A 19,562-nucleotide genomic window follows, 5' to 3' on the forward strand; every position below is an offset into this window, starting at 1 on the left:
CAACCTGCAGATAAAAGAGGTGCCGTGTGCATTTTTGGTCTTTCTTGCCTGTTTTGTCGGTCAGCAGGTAGACCAGTCTGCCCAGTTCTTCCGGGATGGTGCTGGTCCTCACCACTGTGCCGGGAATGTTCTCATCCTTCATGATCATCCAGCCGTAGGCCGCTTTTCCCATGTCCAGATTCACCCGCAGGCTGCACCAGGAGGCAAATGAGCAGTTGTAAGTCATTACAAGAAAATGAGTATGAATGATTTTCTATCACTTAATTGGATGAAGATTTTCATAAAAATTTGAGAAATCATTTATCACCAATTTTTTTTTTTTTTTTGCATTTATCAAATACAGGTATTCCCGGATTACGAATGAGTTCCGTTCCTACGCTGGCGACGTAAATGAAATATTCGAGTAAGTCGGAATTAACCCTTCAAGTGCCCCAAAATAACTATCCAAAAAGTCGAAAAGTATTGTATTTTGTTTAATGATGGAGGATACCCTGCCCTCTGGTGGCCGCGTTGGGTCTGGCTGGACTGTCGCCTTATGACTGAGGAGCAGACTCTTGTCTGACATGGATAAAGGACAGCTGTGCTCTGGTTTGGCCCACATGAGGCTGTAAATTGTTTTATCTAATATATGTTCGTGTAGGCATTTGTAATTAAGTTTAAGCTACATTTTGTGGGGATACGTGTGAGCAACTTGCTATGAGAACTGTAAATACGTTAGAATCCTTAGAATTTAAGGTAGCTGGCTTTTGTTTGGCAAATTAAAATAATTTAATCCACTAAATTTACATATTGATCAAACTACATGGACATTTGAACTTGTTTTGTGTCAAGTGTTATATTGTAAAACTCGTGTCATTTTGAACATAAGTGTACGTATGTGTTTTACAGCTTTACAAATTGTCAAAAGTGAAGGATGTAAAAAGCTTCAAAGAGCACAATTGTCTTGTTTGATATCTGTAAAACTGAACAACTTCACTTTTAGTGAGGACAGAACACGTCATAAAATATGTAAAATGTAAAAAACGTAACGTAAAAAAGAAGATCATGTCAGGTACAATAAGGTACTGTTTATATGACTATAAAAATACGACTGGAGACGAAATGGCGGCTGAAATCGCTTAAGTCAAGTACGCTGGCGGGGACTTCCTGTATTGATGTTTAATTGGTATTAATAAAAATTTAACCAAATATTTTTTTTAACAAAATCATGCTAGAGGGAGCAATCGTGTACTATCCAAAAGTTTTTTGAAACTATTACGGTTGAGTTCAGACTGCAGGCATATCCGATTCAGATCGGATTTCTCCTCATATCAGATTTTTTGGGCTAGCTGTTCACACTACTTTTGGCAAGTGTCCAAATCGGATCCAGGCCTGTTCAGAAAGATCCAGATTATTGGCACACCTGACAGGTTGTTGTGGCAACGAAGGCATCGGGCAGCATAGTAAAGGGACGAACAGTCCAATCCCATTCGAGCTGTTCAGACTGAAGCATCATTGTCCATATCTGATATAAAACAACGTTCCGTATGTGGTGTCAATCAGTCTTGCAAAAATTTGATTTCTGTGCTTTGGAACTGTTCAGACTACAAAAGAGTCATCCAGTTTCAATCTAAATGGGCTAAAAATCTGATTTTAGCTTCCAGTCTGAACAAGGCTTAATAGACCTTTTTTATTTGACATTTAGTTCAACGGTTATTAGCTCAATAAACACTTCAGCATCCAAATATTTTTATGTTACTGGTTTGGTTCATACCATGTCAGAAAATAGGGGAAAACATTAAGCACCGTTTTCCAAAGACATTTATAAACATCTGTTTTTGCTTAATCTGATTGATTACAAGGATTATCAATCTGGTTGTGTTAACTATTTACCGTTGAATGAATTAAGAGGATTTTGAATAATACCCAACAATGGTTCTATCGATTATAGGAATATTTGTGGTGGTGGTGGTCCCCCTTTTTAAGAAGTTTTCCAACTATAAAGGAATCACACTCCTCACCCTACCCAGAAAAGTCTATTCAGGGGTGCTGGAGAGGAAGGTCCGTCGGGAAATCGAATCTTGGATTCAGGAGGAGCTGTGTGGTTTTGGTTCTGGCCGTGGAACAGTGGACCAGCTCTACCCCCTCGGCAGGGTCCTCGAGCTTGCATGGGAGCTTGCCCTGCCGGTCTACATGTGTTTTGTGGATTTGGAGAAGGTGTTCAACCGTGTCCCTCGGGGAGTCCTGTGGGGGGTGCGTCATCAGTATGGGGTACCGAGCCCCTTGGAAGGGGCTGTTCGGTCCCTGTCCGAACAGTGTCAAATGTTTGGGTGAGAGTTGCACTCCACCAAGGTTGCCCTTTGTCACTGATGCTGTTCATAAGTTATGTGGAAAGAATTTGTAGGCGCAGCGGAAGCGTAGATCGGGTCCGGTTTACTGGCCTCAGCATTGCATCATTGCGTTTTGCAGATTGTGTGGTGCTGCTGGCTTCATCAAGCCGTGATTGCCAACTCTCACTGGAGCGGTACGCAGCTGAGTGTGAAGCAGTTGGGATGAATATTAGCACCTCCAAATCTGAGACCATGATCCTCAGTCGGAAAAGGGTGGCGTGCCCTCTCCGGGTCGAGGATGAGACCTTGCCCCAAGTGGAGGAGTTTAAGTATCTTGGGGTCATGTTCACACGTGAGGGCAGGAGGGAGCGGGCGATCTATAGGCTGATCGGTGGAGTGTCTGCAGTGATGCGGACTCTGCACCGGTCCGTAGAGGTGAAGAAGGAGCTGAGCCAAAAGGCGAAGCTCTTGATTTACCAGTTGATCTACGCTCCTACCCTCACCTATGGTCATGAAAGGGGGTCGTGATCAAAAGAACCAGGTCCCATATACAGTGGGGAGAACAAGTATTTGATACACTGCCAAAGGGTTTTCCTATTAGCAGTGTATCAAATACTTGGGTTTTCCCATTGGCAATGTATGAAATACTTGTTCTCCCCACTGTACAAGGCAGAAAAGAGTTTCAGGGTGTCCGGGCTCTCCCTTAGAAATAGGGTGAGAAGCTCGGTCATCCGCGAGGGTCGAGCCGCTACTCCTCCGCGTTGACAAGAGCCAGCTGAAGTGGCTCAGGCATCTGGCCTGGATGCCTCCTAGACGCCTCCCTGGAGAGGTGTTCCGGGCATGTCCCACCGGCTGTAGGCCCCAGAGACAACCCACGACAGACCGGAGAGAGACTATGTATCTTGGCTGGCTTGGGAACGGCTTGGGATCCCGCCGGAGGAGCTGGTTGAAGTGGTTAGGGAGAGGAAGTCTGGCCTTCACTGCTAAAGCTTCTGCCCCCACGACCCACACGGTTTAAGCAGTAAATAATGGATGGATGGAAATTTGTCAAAAAAAAAAAAAAAAAAAAATTCATGAATCATAAGTTGTCGATTAATCGATTGGTTTTGACATCCTTAGAATGAATTAGCTTTTCTGTAGTACCTTATGGGGATGATGTAGGAGAAGAGGACAACAAAGCGAAAGAGGTTGCGGAACCAGGGGCCCACGAAGCCGTGCAGCGCTTCCATGACGATGGCCAGAACCAACTGGGCCAAAAACAGGGCCTTGGTCAGGCGATTTAGTTCCAAGTCAAGTAGGCCCACCTGTGGAAAGATGAGAGGAGGGGGAAAAAAACTATCACTGTATCAAAGATATCGTACATTGAGCATAATAATATGGAGATGAATGTGTGTGTATCACAGGTAATTCTGGTCCAAAAATAATTACATAAACAACAGTCACTGCATTATGACAGTACAGTATAACGTATCACGTGTAATAAAATAGATTATGGTCTAAATATGGGGTTTTAATGACAAAACAAGACTTTTTGCTATTTCCACCATTTATGTTTTTATTACAAAAAAAATTAAATCAATAAAGAGTTAAAGGGAGAATTAACAAACTTAAAGAATTTCTCCTGTTTAATTTTTTTGAATGTTGATAATACATATTTATACCACGACTAATAGAAAAACCTAAGCGTCATTTGCAAGTCATGCAAGGAAAACGTTTCGTATTATTTCCAAAAGACAACCAAAGAAAGCACTTCTTAGTTGCACGCTTTTGTCATGTAAACCACGTGTACAACATAAACGCAGTTATTGGCATTTTTTTTTTTTTTTTGCAAACTACATTGTCACCTTTGAATACGAACAGAGGTCACAGGAGTTCCCATATTGAGATGGCACTAGGGAGAAAAGGGACAAAAAAAAGGGGATGGGGAGTAGCGGGGTCAAAGTTGTCTTTTATTTTTCAAGTGCATCTCGCAGCCAATGGAGCATGTGGGAAAAAGATGTCAAATAAAGAAGCCGGCCGACCCATTTTTGGCAGCGTACACAGAGGGCTTTCATGTGACGCAGCGCTGACAAAAAAAAAAAGAAAAAAAAAAACACCAACATAACATTTCCCTGCGCTCAAGGAGCCACGATGAATAGAAAGCAAGCAGGGAGGGAGAAGGAGAATTCCTCCACTGCTACTGGACCCCCACCAAGCACATTTCCCCCCGAGGACCGGCTCGGGCCACAAGAACGGTGTGACTGATTTATCAGTGGATGTTAAAACTCCCAGTAGCTGAGCTCGGAGTGGGCGGGGGCCACAACTACAAGGTTCATGCTTGAGCTATTGAGAAAAATAGAAAAGGGGGGGCACTGTGGGATTAAAATGAAGAAAAATTAAGACAGAGCACACAGCTGAAAAGCAAAAGGATCGCCTTTAGCCAGAACAATGGCCGTTCTACGTTCTCCAGGCTTGGACGGGGATCGGATGAAGTCATTATACGGCCAGTTGAGACGGGTTGGGGGGGGGGGGGGGGGGGGGCATGAAGGGAAAGGGCTCAATTACCTCAACCTTAAAGATGTGATCAGTGAATAAAAGAACATATTTCACTTCAGTCGTCTAAACGCCATTAAAAGAGGAATGATTTGTCATGCCTTCGCAGCGCTTGGTTAAATGTGCGTGTGAAATCCGTGTTCCTAAAGTACTTGCGATTTATTTGGGTCATTTATGGTGGGAATTTAAGTTTTAGACAATACATGTGAACACAGGTACAGTATCTGGACTTTGTCAAAATAGGCTTGTTAGTTTTTTTCGGGTAAAAAATTTTAAAAAATAAAATCAGGTTTTCTAAATATATTTATCAGGGTCTGCATATTTTTAAACCAGAGTTAGAGTCACCTGATTTTGAGAATCTGCCGATACAAAGTCCCAATCCGATACCGGAATTTTTTTTTTTTTTTTTAAACAAAAGTTCCTCTTTTTCCGGTGTCGCAGAGGATAAAACGTATATATTTTTGTTTCTTTTGACAATGCCATTGTATTTCTGGATTATTATGTAGTTACTTTCTAGCTCTTAAAAAAAAAAAATATATATATATATATATATATATATATATATATATATATATGTATATAAATGTATTGCCCAAAACAGTGTGTTTCCTTGTGCACTGCCAAACAGCTAGCTAACATTGAATGTCTGCCAATAAAACTCAAAGCCTTTGTGAAACTGTGTTTCTTGTGTTTGTGAAACTGTGACAAAGAAACATGTACACATTCAACACAACTGTTAAATACGCGCCGGAACACAAATACCATGTAGACACCAAACTTCACTTGAGCTAAGAACTATAAATATACTGAGTGATCATGCTTCATTGCCACTAACGGCGATATATGTCCTATCTATTGCCGTCAATGGCAGCTAATGAATTAATAACCTACATTAAGGTTGTTTCACAGTTGTGGACCGGTGTCTCAACTGAGGCCGAATGGATATAATTGTAAGCCCTCTGCTTGACATCAGAGTTAGCATTAGCCAAAGCGAATTAGCAACATTAGTCACTTGCTTGTAATGTAATTTTTTAAGTAACACCAAGATAAAGAAGAACAGATACAGTGGTACCTTGAGATACGAACGCTTCGGTACATGAAAAATTCATTTTACGAAAAATTTCCAACGCTTTCTTTGCTTCATATTAAAATAAAAATAGAGATGTAACTGAAAATTCAGCGCCCAAAACCTTCTGCCGAAAATAGCTAAAATTGCATTTCGGTTTTCGGTTAAAAGACCGAACGTTTACCCCCTAATAGTGTAAAGAACAAAGAAAGCAATAAGCAAGCAACAAGAAAACAGTGAATCTTTTTTAAGGAATATGAGGGATTGTAATTGCCTCGTAATAAGCTTTACTAGTTTTGGCAAGAAGCGAATAGCATGTTGTTGTTGTGAACTACATTGAACAACTGGAGGCATGAGACCCATTTTTCGAGTGTCCCAAACTTCCAAGAAAGCGCATTCATCAAGGTTTCATCGGTCGTGAAGCCCATCAAACAGAATGCTACGACGACACCAGCTGTGGCGACCCCTGAAGGGCAAAGCCGAAAGGAAAAGAAGATTTTGCAATGAACTTGAGTAGTCATGTGATAACATCTGTAGAATGAGCTGGAACCTCACAAACCAGTTACACTGAAGCACCACTGGGGGGGGGGGAGCAAAGCATTACAAAGAAAAACAGACTATCAAAGGACATGATGGCAACCTGAATGTTTTTTAGCATAGCTTGGAACGAATTTGGCGATTTACATGTAAATCACGTTTCAATATCCGAAAATATCATGATATGAAAGCAACTCTGGAAAGATAAATGTTTATCTTGAGGCACCACTGTACTTGAAACGCTTTTTTTTGGGGTATTCCTGCTGCACCCCAGAATCACCTAAAGTACAGTGGGGCAAATAAGTATTTAGTCAACCACTAACTGTGCAAGTTCTCCCACTTGAAAATATTAGAGAGGCCTGTAATCGTCAACATGGGTAAACCTCAACCATGAGAGACAGATTGTGGGGAAAAAAAACGAAAATCACATTGTTTCATTTTTAAAGTATTTGCAAATCATGGTGGATAATAAGTATTTGGTCTATATCAAAATTCATCTCAATACTTTGTTATGTACTCTTTGTTGGCAATAACTGAGGCCAAACGTATTCTGTAACTCTTGTGTAACTCACAAGCTTTTCACACACTGTTGCTGGTATTTTGGCCCATTCCTCCATGCAGATCTCCTCTAGAACAGTGATGTTTTGTGGCTGTCTTTGGGAAACACGGACTTTCAGCTTCCTCCACAGATTTTCTATGGGGTTGAGATCTGGAGACTTTCTTCAGCAGAGGAACATGTCTGGCAGTGCAGGATTTGAGTCCCTAGCGGCGCATTGTGTTACTGATAGTAGCCTTTGTTACTGTGGTCCCAGCTCTCTGTAGGTCATTCACTAGGTCCCCTGTGTGGTTCTGGGATTTTTGCTCACCGTTCTTGTTAACATTTTGACGCCACGGGGTGAGTTCTTGCATGGAGCCCCAGATCGAGGGAGATTATCAGTGGTCTTGTATGTCTTCCATTTTCTAATAATTGCTCCCACAGTTGATTTCTTTATACCAAGCGTTTCACCTATTGCAGATTCAGTCTTCCCAGCCTAGTGCAGGTCTACAATTTTGTCTCTGGTGTCCTTCGAAAGCTGTTTGGTCTTGGCCATAGTGGAGTTTGGAGTGTGACTGACTGAGTTTGTGGACAGGTGTCTTGTATACCGATAATGAGTTAAAACAGGTGCCATTAATCCAGGTAACGAGTTGAGCCTCGTTAGAAGAAGTTAGACCTCTTTGACAGCCAGAAATCTTGCTTGTTTGTAGGTGAGCAAATACTTATTTTCCACTCTAATTTGGAAATAAATTCTTTAAAAATCAAACAATGTGATTTTCTTTTTTTTTCCCCCACATTCATTCTCTCATGGTTGAGGTTTACCCATGTTGAAAATTACAGGCCTCTCTAATCTTTTCAAGTAGGAGAACTTGCACAATTGGTGGTTGACTAAATACTTATTTGCCCCACTGTATGTCCTTTATTCGAACTGTTTGTAAGGATCGGATACAGCATATTGCTTTTAGCTTGAGATGTCACGCTACGTCGAAATTAACGGACATTGATTCCTAGCTTGTTCCACAATAACAGTTTGAGGGACGTGCCGCTTTTCGTGACAAAACAACATTGTTCTGAGAGGCCACATCTGACGATCACACACACAAAGAGACGATCCTCATCTGGCATCCCGTCAGGCAGATCATTGTTGAAACTCGATTATATGAGGCCAAAAACATTGTGCTGCGTGACTTTATCGACTTTACCGCCCCGCAATCTCCACTCACAGTATCGGCACTTGTGACATCATCTCCTTGAAATATTGAATTCCTCTCAGACTGGAGCCGGTTTACACAAAACACAAGGGTTTAAGTAACGTTTGGCTGGACTTAAATTGTTGGTGTGAGTGCACAATTCCCATTAAATGCATCCCCTTTTTTAATCTTACATTCAAAGTTACAGTAAATCCCATCCATATGTTTACATTAGAAAGCATGAAACAAATGACAAATAACTATAAAAGAAAAAAAAGGTGCACTCACAGCCAATAAAAACCTTGTTTTTAATCCACTTACAAAGAAGAATTGTGTCACTTGAACCACACCGTGTAAGTCTAACCTCCCGTAGCTGTAGATGCGACATTATTTACGTGCTAAAAAAATTATAAACATGACAGCCGAAACCTCCATCAACCGACCAGCGAAATCATTTTCATCAATCTCTGGGAACAAAACACTCGACGGGGGATTGTGCCGGATTAACTCCTCGCTAGAAAATGTCATTTAAATCCTCCCCTTAGTTAATTTCCCTTTTGGGTAATTAGCCAACGGCGCTGACCTTTTCCCCATTAACAAGAGAAGCTTTATCAGGAAAGTCAAGGTTACCACAAAAAAAAAGAAAAATGAAAAAATACCTTAAGTGTAGGAATTGATTGGTGATTTAGATTTACGGTTTAAACCGTCCAAACTCATTCAATTCGTTCACTGCCACGGACATATATTTTTCCACCAGAACCCAATACAGTAGTTTACTGCCACCTACGACAGTCATGTGAAAAAATTCGGACACCCCATTAAATATTCAGTTCGTGCTTAAGAATTGTTCACAGAAAGTGATTCAATTGCATATTCTAACTTAAGAAAAAGTTAGGACACCCTACCACCTAATAGCTAGTCTACCCCCTTAGGCTGAAATAACTTCAGTGAGACACTTTTTGTAACCATCTACCAGTCTTTGACATCAGTCTGAAGACAGTTTGCCCCACTCCTCAACGTAGAATACTATCAACAGTGACTGACTGTTGAAGTGAGAGAAAACACCATGGTGAGATCAAAGGAGCTGTCTGAGGCCTTCAGAAAGAATATTGTAGACACTTATTAGTCTGTTAAAGGATTTCAAAAGATCTCAAAAGAATATAAAATCAGCCATTCCACTGTCCGGAAAATGGTCTACAAATGGAGAAAATTCAAAACAACTGCCAACATGCCCAGGTCTGTCCGTCCAAGCAAGTTCACCCTGAGAACAGACTGGAAGATGCTAAAAGAACCAAAACCCCTCAAATGTAATTACGGTACCTAAAGCAGGCTCCTGCTACTGTTGATGTGAAAGTGCATGCCTCTACAATCAGAAAGAGACTTCACAAGTTTAACCTTCATGGGAGGTGTGCAAGGAGGAACCCTTTTATCTGCACCAAGAACATGAAGGCCAGACTGAAGTTTGCCAGAGTGAATGTAGAAAAAGACCAGGACTTCTGGAATAATGTTCTTTGGACAGATGAATCTATAATTGAATTATCTGGACACCAAAACAGGGGACATGTTTGGCGTAAACCCAATATAGCATTCCAGGGAAAGAACTTCATACCAACTGTGAAGCATGGAGTTGGAGGTGTCATGGTTTGGGGATGCTTTGCTTCAGCAGGACCTGGCCAGCTGACCATCATAGATTCCAACATGAATTCAATCGTGTATCAGAGGGTGCTTGAGGAACATGTGAGATCATCTGTGAGAAAATTAAAGCTATGCGAAAGTGGACCCTGCAATATGACAATGACCCAAAACATACCAGTAAATCCACCAAGGACTGGCTGAAAAGGAAGAAATGAGCCCTGGGAAGGTAGAGTCAAAGCCCAGATCTTAATCCCATTGAGATGCTGTGGGGTGACTTGAAATGGGCTGTACATGCAAGAAACCCCTCAAACATCTTACAGCTGAAAGTTTTTCTGCATTGAGGAGTGGTGCAAACTTTCTTCAGACCGGTGTCAAAGACTGGTAGATGGCTACAAAAAGCGTCTCGCTCAAGTTATTTCAGTCGTTGCTATTAGGTGGTAGGGTGTCCTAAGTTTTTCCTCAGTTAGAATATGCATTTTTGTTGATAAATTTGGTTTAATGAGTAAAACAATGTTAATTTTGGTTGTTTACTTGCTATTAGATCACTTTCTTTTCCAGAGATAAAGAAAAAACAAGATCAGAAATTGATCTGTGAACATTTCTTAATAAAGAGCTGAATATTTCATAGGGTGTCCTAATTTTTCCACATGAATGTATATGGGTCATTCCAGAATTGGCGGGCATTTTAAGTCCCACCCATCAAGTTTTTAATACTAAAACCTGAAGTTTCTAAATAAATTGACTTGTCCTGAGACCAGAAAGTTTGAAAAGAGTTTAAAAATACCAAAAATAATTCTGGGCTACCCCCTAAAATGCCATTTTTCTCTTGTCAGCAGAAACAGCTTGCTTGTACTTCTAACGAAAAGCTAGTATATGAGTACAGATTTGGAAAATCCAAAAACAACAATGCTCTGTAATGACCCATATACAGTGCCCTCCATAATTATTGGCACCCCTGAAAAAGTTTGGAAACTCTTTGAAAACGGCTGGCAGTGCATTCCAGTCTCTAAATTCCCTATAACTTGAAGACGAAAGAACCTTTACCTTATTTTTGGCGTATGACGTGTTGAGTACACTGCGAGTCTCCTTGCCGGTGTAGATCACCACGCCAATCACAGTCCCTGCCAAACAAACAAGAGGAGTAATGTTGCTCATTAGACCCCCACCACTAAATACACACACACTCATTTTGGTAAGATGAACTGCATGGATGAAACACAATAAGGGCATGGAAAGGTATTGTCACTCAAGTCAGGCGTTTAATACGTTCAGCGCTTTCACACAAACACTGTGTGGAAGCTCATAAAATCCAATCGATACTCCGCCATCTTTACTCGCCAATTCATTAAGGTGGCCTTAAAACAAAGGACTACAGGCTCATTAATATTAAATGAACCAGCAAAAGTTTAATGTGGGAACTAAAAAAGGCCTGAAAAGAAATAAAAAGTTTGAGAGGTGATCAATTGCTCCCCGTGAACAATGATGCTAAACAATTATGCATTAGTGTGAAAACCGATATAGGTTGTGAAATCAACCTAAATAGAGATAAATTTTTATCTTTTTTCTTACACATCAAGCATACAAAATGTTGAATACTTTAAACCAAACCTGATAAGAATAAAAAAATTCACACCAAACACAGTTTGACCTAAGCCAGGGGTCGGCAACCAAAAATGTAAAAAGTGCCATATTGGACCCCCCCCCACCCCCCCCAAAAAAAATTATATATATACATATATACTAGGGCTGTCAAACGATTAAAATTTTTAATCGAGTTAATTACAGCTTAAAAATTAATTAATCGTAATTAATCGCAATTAATCGCAATTCAAACCATCTATAAAATATGCCATATTTTTCTGTAAGTTATACATATATTCTGTAAAATAAATTGTTAGAATGGAAAGATAAGACACAAGATGGATATATACATTTAACATACGGTACATAAGGACTGTAGTGGGCATTTCACTCTACTGTCATTTAAATCTGTCTATGCTGTCCTCACTCCGAAGCGTCTACTTTTTCCAAAGCTAGACAGCTAGTGAACAACGCCTTAATAATCAGACTTCTTCCTTTTTCATCTGATTTATTAATAAAATGGCCTCAAACCATTGTCCTCTTTAGACCGTCGTAAAACTACAAAAAAAAAAAGTACACAAGCATTGCATTAGCAACAACGTTAGCTTAGCACGCTATACAGGTTCACTAAACATAAACAAAAAGCGTCTCATACAAAAAATATAACATTTCGCTTACTAACATAATATGCACATTCTTTACAACAACCATAATTACGGACAAATCTTGTCCAAGGATCATATAAGCACAACACTACAACGTGGGCGTCAGCCTGAGACGTCGTGCAGCCATATTGAACTGTCAGTGTCAAGAAAACAATAAACCATGTCGCAAAGCGACCACAAGAGTTCGCTGTGAGACAGCACAAAAAGCCTTGCTGTAAAACTTACCAAAAGGCAGAATACTGTCTGAGCGGGACATGTGCGTTAATTGCGTCAAATATTTTAACGTGATTAATTTAAAAAATTAATTACCGCGCATTAACGCGCTAATTTTGACAGCCCTAATATATACACACACACTCACCGGTCACTTTATTAGGTACACCTGTCCAACTGCTCGTTAATACTTAATTTCTAATCAGCCAATCACATGGCGGCAACTCAGTGCATTTAGGCATGTAGACATGATTTAAGACAATCTCCTGCAGTTCAAACCGAGCATCAGTATGGGGAAGAAAGGTGATTTGAGTGACTTTGAACGTGGCATGGTTGTTGGCAGTGTTGTTAATAACGGCATTAGAATATAACGGCGTTACTAATGGCGTTATTTTTTTCAGTAATGAGTAATCTAATTAATTAATTTTCTCATCTTGGCAACGCCGTTACCGTTACTGAGGCGGGAAAGGCGTGCGTTACTATGCGTTACTAAGTTGGTTGAATAAAAAAAGTCTGAGAGAAACGGACTCACGGAGACGAGAGAGCAGAGAAGGAGTGGAGAAGACGCGATGCTCGGTGGCTCCAATAATACCTGACTGTAGCCATAGCCGACAAACTACGCCCACATGACACGGTAGATATGATATTATAGAACTAGATGCAATTGACAGACACAGCTGCATTGGCAACATGTTTTAAAGACTACATGCGTTAGTAAACAGCCGCCATCTTAAAGCAGTAGACCTCTCAGGAAGGCTCTGATGTAGAGATCCTTCCTAGCGAACCTAAGTAACTTTAAAAAAAAAAAAAAAAAATTAATCTAAAATGCTCCTAAATCGGCAAAATCTTAACTTAAATCTATCTTTAAATGATGAAACAGTTATAAAACTTTTATGTTTAAAGTAGACAGAAGGGAACTATTGCAATAACGGGAACAATTTTAACAACTTTAATGGTTGATTTACAACTTTAAATGACTTCCACACATAGCAAAGGTTACTATCTAGTTATCGCAATATCGTTGTGTCTAGTTAAGTGGAAGGTAAAGAATTGGGCTAGGGCCAATTATCCCCCAAACCCTTTAAAATTCACATTGCGTGACCAGTTTTTTTTTGAGAAAAAAAAGAAAATTATCACTAGTTACTTTGCCAAGTAACTAATTACTCTTACATTCAGGTAACTGAGTTACTAACGCAATTACTTTTTGGGAGAAGTAATTTGTAACTGTAATTAATTACTTTTTTAAAGTAAAATTAACAACACTGGTTGTTGGTGCCAGAAGGGCTGGTCTGAGTATTTCAGAAACTGCTGATCTACTGGGATTTTCACGCACAACCATCTCTAGGGTTTACAGAGAATGGTCCGGATAAAAAAAAAAAATATCCAGTGAGCGACAGTTCTGTGGGCGGCATTCTGTAGGCATTTCCGCCTAGTTGATGCCAGAGGTCAGAGGAGAATGGCCAGACTGGTTCGAGCTGATAGAAAGGCAACAGTGACTCAAATAACCACCGTAGGCAGAAGAGCATCTCTGAACGCACAGTACGTCAAACTTTGAGGCAGATGGGCTACAGCAGCAGAAGACCACGCCAGGTGCCACTCCTTTCAGCTATAAACAGGAAACTGAGGCTACAATTTCCACAAGCTCATCAAAATTGGACAATAGAAGATTGGAAAAATGTTGCCTGGTCTGATGAGTCTCGATTTCTGCTGCAACATTTGGATGGTAGGGTCAGAATTTGACGTCAACAACATGAACGCATGGATCCATCCTGCCTTGTATCAACGGTTCAGGCTGGTGGTGGTGGTGGTGGTGTCATGGTGTGGGGAATATTTTCATGGCACTGATTGGGCCCCTTGGTACCAACTGAGCATCGTTGGAACGCCACAGCCTACCTGAGTATTGTTGCTGACCATGTCCATCCCTTTATGACCACAATGTACCCAACTTCTGATGGCTACTTTCAGCAGGATAATGCGCCATGTCATAAATCTGGAATCATCACAGACTGGTTTCTTGAACATGACAATGAGTTCACTGTACTCAAATGGCCTCCACAGACACCAGATCTCAATCCAATAGAGCATCTTTGGGATGTGGTGGAACGGGAGATTAGCATCATGGATGTGCAGCCGACAAATCTGCACCAACTGTGTGATGCCATCATGTCAATATGGACCAAACTCTCTGAGGAATGCTTCCAGCACCTTGTTGAATCTATGCCACGAAGAATTGAGGCAGTTCTGAAGGCAAAAGGGGGTCTAACCCGTTACTAGCATGGTGTACCCAATAAAGAGGCCGGTGATCGTATGTCTGGAGCCGCAAAAAATTAAGAGCCTTAAATAAGCCTAATAATGAATGCAAGACATACTGTATGTATCTGTATTAGCTATATTAGCCTGCTATCAGAATGACTAAGTCTGCTAAAAATACATAATGAGCTTTATGATTTAGTGTTTATTTTCCCTGCAGTGCATCCAACACGTGACTACTCCGTTGTATGATGCCACCTCAAGTTTAACTTCATTACAATATTAATGAATTGTTTCATTGCTTTTATTAAATTATAGAAATGTAATAAAGAAATCCGATTTTTGATGTCATTTTTATTTTGAGGTTTCAAAAAACAAAATGGAACATGCATAGCATGCCCCTTATTTGGGCATGTCTTTGATTTTCTTTATTATCTCGGTTTTTATAGTCTGCAAATAGGTTTTCTGATATGTTGATGAATGTCTCCTTCATGTACTCACCATCTGTGAACGGTTTTCCACGCTTTATTATCTCCTGGGTTGCAACAAAACATGCAGCAGTAATGGAGTTTGGCGATGCAATCCACTTCTTAAATCTCTTTTTTCACTCCTCTAAGTTCTTCAGAAGTAATTGAATCACACTTTTTCTCTCACTCCCAACTGGGTACTCCTGCCGGTTTGTTTATAATAGCCACCTGCCGGGCATCCTGCCCTCCTGATAGAAACGTGTGTCGAAGGCTATGACGCAAATCTTCGTTGACAGAAATGTTCAAATTTAATATTTATTCTACACATTTTTACAGTATTGAAAAACGTTAAGAAAGTTTGTGTCATTTTTGTCCTCAAACAGAAACCATATCAAAACAAAAAATATATTTCCCCTCAACCATCTTTTTCCATTTTTAAACATTTTTGAAAAAGCTCCGAGGAGCCACTTGGGCAGCGCTACAGAGCCGCATGCGGCTCTCAAAACATGCGTTGCAGACACCCGACCTAAGCAATTAGGTATTTTTGGTTGTTCAAGTATGCAATAAAAGTAAATATTTGGTGATATTTTACACCGATGCCAATATCTACTGTGACAGAAAACTATTCCAAACATTGGGAAATTAGAAAAGAAGTAGTACAGTCCATGAAAACGATCTATGTCATTACATCACGGTAAACAAGTAAAAATTATAAAAACAAATATAACGACAGACATCCAATTCACTTAAAATTGGAGTGCTGACTTTGGATGCTCATGTTTAAGTACTGTTGACGGTCTAACAACCTAAAATTCTATATTTTTTGACCCGGTGCCAATTGTCTTTATTATTAACATGTAATGGAAACATTTTGAAGTGAAGGGTAAAAATTGATTAATGGAATTTCCATTCATTTCAATGAGGAAAGTGGATTTGAGATGTGTCAAAAATGGTTTAATCATATGCTGTATGTGAAATTTGTTCATGAACGTTGCTATACTCCTTTTATGTCCCATCCCAGGGTTTCTACAGGTATCAGCGAATCTCATTTAATGCTTTTTAAAGCCACTTTAAACTAATTGAATGCCCTTGCACGACAGCAGATAGTTTTACACACACAAATTGTAAGTCGAGTTGTCCGATAATAACTTTTTAACCGATATTGTCCAACTCCAATAATCCGATACCAATATATGCGGTCGTGGACTTAACATTTTATGGCTAGCTGTATTGTGATGCCCCACTGGATACTTTAATAATGATAAATGTAATAACTTCAAGGTTTTCCTAGGGGCGTTCTGTGAGGAAAAATGAGAACTTCAACCGAAGTTATCGAAAAAGTGCCTATTTTGCACCTCTATATTTATTGTTGAAATCAAAATAATGCAAACATCAGTTTTTTTTGGATCAAGTGCCAGTGCAAGTGCGAAGTGCCAATAAGGCACTGTCACATAACATATGGCTCACACAGTGCTTCTGGCTGAAAATAACAGTCACACAGCCTCAGTACAGTGAATGAGGTATGTGGAGTTCATAATTCATTATTTTTCAATCCTTTATTGTTCATTTAATTTTTGCATCATGAATGCAAATGGTATGGTCACATAACAAACCCCAAGCATCTTAGTTAGGCGACATCTAATGCTCAATAAGCGTAACATTTGTGCTAAACTGTGACCAGCCCTTGTACAAAGCAAGAAGGCTTCTACCCAAAACCGATAATGAAAAACCAATGTCGACATTATCCGATATCATTTTAAAACTCTTTTTTTCGACCAATATTATCAGCTACCAGATAACATCAGACAACTCTATTATGTAAAAAAATATATATATCATGTTTACATATGTTTTAATGCCTGAAACATTTAGTTTAATACTTTTTAATGCCAGAATTTTGACAAAATCTATTTAAAGACTTTTAATGCTTTTTAATAATCCGCATAAACCCTGCATCTTGAGCCATCCACGGCAAACCTTTAAGTGCTTATCCTACGAGCAACAACGATGAAAAAGTCAAAGTCTCTTGTGTGTTTGTTCTTCTGGTCAAGGTCATGGCAGTGTAGAAAAGGCGGGGGCTATTGTGGTTGCGGGCAGGTCGCCACAAATCAATGGCGGGCGCAGGAGTCACAAACGCTCTCAACTGACACAAGGGACTTCAAATGGGGATCAAGAAAGCTTGAGAATGAGAACTTGAAAGACGCTCACCCGAGGCTACGACTGTGCTGGCCCACAGCGTGTTTTCAATGCTCAGGCTCTCGTGGACTTGAGGGTCGGCGTCTTCCTATAGGGATTGAGACACAGACAAAAAAAAATACATAAAAAAAAATCAAGACCACATAACACTTAAATGGGCAAAAAGTGTCAGGAGCTTATTAGACGAAGTAAAAATAGTTTCGGAAGAGATAAAACGCTGTCAAGTTCTCCTTTTATGGACATGTATGTATGATGGCAATAAACTAAACTCGAGTCCGGATAAACAACAGTCTGTAGATAATGACTAATTACTTAAAAAAAAAAAAAAAAAAAAAAAAAGATTGCTTTTAGCTATTTATTGGCACTCCAAGTTGAAGTTTACTGTCAGACTAAACAAAGACAATTACACTAAATGATTGAAAACAGTTTCACATAGCTTAATGCTAAAATAACAAACAGCATCTATGCGACGGTTTCAAAAAAGTTTTCATTACTAAATATTTGAATTCAAATGGTAATGCAACAAATGTAGACAGATAGATGATATATCTCTATTCACTTCTTTACCATTGAACGCCTACATTTGGCCTGAGGTGTGAAATTTCAATGTTATACTGCCCCCAAGTGGCCAAGAACCTGGTAGGACACCAGAAGGAGCAGCACAATGTCCATTGAATTGTAGTAAAAAATGTGACTTAAGTTTTTGTTCTTTATGTTCATTACTGTAATGCTGTATTATTTAAAGATGAGGAATGTTTATACCATTTTAAGTTGTATTTTCGATATCTTTTATCCATTTTAATGTAGAGCTGAAACGAATACTCGAGCAACTCTAGTTTAAATACTGATCCGAGTAATTTTATTCACCTCGAGGAATCGTTTAATCTTGCCAGCTCTAAACATCACATTTTGCCCGGACTACTTATAATGCGGGACAAGGCGCTGACGTCACGTGCGTAGAGGAAGAAGCAATAAAAAAAATAAAATGCCTTACTGCAGCCGACAGCCGCTAGCAGGTAGTGTCTGATGGATCTCAGATATCACATGTATGTAGAACTAGATGCGAAATGACCGACTCGGCGGCGTTAGTAAACAGCTGCCATCTTAAAAAAGTAGACTTCTCAGCGCTAATAAATAAGATTAACGTTACTGTCACTCGCTCATGTAACGATAGCCCTGCGGAGGGCTAGGTTTAATTATGACCACTGTCGATGCATAGCTAACGTGTCTTACATAGAGGCTTTATTTAATGGTAAATGCAAATGGCGTTATACTTGTATAGCGCTTTTCCACATTTCAAGGTGCTCAAAGCGCATTACACTACATTGTCATCTACCAACTGGTGGCGCAGCACCAGGAGCAATGCAGGGTTCAGTATCTTGCTCTAGGATATTGTGAAAACGTAGCGCTGTAGAGAGATGAGGGAGTAAAATAAAAACTTAAGAATACTAACTGTCAATTTTAGCTCAGTAGTCATTGCTGGATAAAACACCAAGTAGCACTGGTCCCTAATGTGCTCCAATACAGCAAGTATCATACATCTATTTTGAACACTGCAAAAACTCAAAATCCTATCAGGACTTACAGTTTAGACTAACTCAAAACTTAACTAGAACTTAAAATAGCTTGACACAAATGGAAATTCAATTGAAACACGAGGGAAAAACACCTAACTTTTAAGTGATGTGTTATCAAGTGTAATGACATTTTTAGGTAAGAAATATATATACAGTGGGGAGAACAAGTATTTGATACACAGTTAATGGGAAAACCCATTGGCAGTGTATCAAATACTTGTTCTCCCCACTGTATGTATGTATATATATATATATATATATATATATATATATATATATATATATATATATATATATATATATCTTATAAGATCTAGAAGTTTTTTTGAGTGAAAGCAGTGAATTAGTCTCTTTTTTTATTCTAGTCACATCTGAGATGCAATTGTTGGCTGTTTTCAACAATGTACATCGAAAATAAAGACATTGATTGACTGAAAATGGTTCAATATTAGATGAAATGTCTTGTTTTCTCATGTACATTTATAATTGCTCTTTACCTAAAAAAATATATGTTTTATCCGATTACTCGATTAATCTATACAATTTTCAGTCGATTACTCAATTACTAAAATATTTGACAGCTGCAGCCCTATTGTAATGTGAGAATGCATGAGAAAAATCTACTAAAAAGGTAAACAGGATGCCAAATTTTGACTTCTACAAGCAGCTGCCAAGAATTGCCACACAGTAGCACTTTCATCAATACTGTACTAATTAAAAACTAACCCAAAAAAGTATTAGCAAGGTCACATCAGTGAGATTTCACAGATAATTAAGGTTCCTTGTGAAGGGTAGTGGTGGTCTACTTT

General features: G+C 39.4%; 1 protein-coding gene across 3 annotated transcripts in view; it reads right to left on the reverse strand.

Annotated features, from left to right (window-relative positions):
• atp9b (ATPase phospholipid transporting 9B) overlaps nucleotides 1-19,562 on the reverse strand; it is an 88,272-nt gene that overhangs the window by 34,680 nt on the left and 34,030 nt on the right. For all 3 annotated transcript variants that reach the window (XM_057827890.1, XM_057827889.1, XM_057827891.1), the window contains exons 10-13: nucleotides 17,189-17,264; nucleotides 10,849-10,925; nucleotides 3,453-3,613; nucleotides 49-191 (exon numbers count right to left, since the gene is read on the reverse strand). In XM_057827890.1, the coding sequence (XP_057683873.1) occupies nucleotides 49-191; nucleotides 3,453-3,613; nucleotides 10,849-10,925; nucleotides 17,189-17,264 (457 nt within the window). The remainder of the gene's footprint in view (nucleotides 1-48; nucleotides 192-3,452; nucleotides 3,614-10,848; nucleotides 10,926-17,188; nucleotides 17,265-19,562) is intronic.

Source organism: Corythoichthys intestinalis, chromosome 22, assembly GCF_030265065.1.
Source record: "Corythoichthys intestinalis isolate RoL2023-P3 chromosome 22, ASM3026506v1, whole genome shotgun sequence".
Lineage (NCBI taxonomy): Eukaryota > Metazoa > Chordata > Actinopteri > Syngnathiformes > Syngnathidae > Corythoichthys > Corythoichthys intestinalis.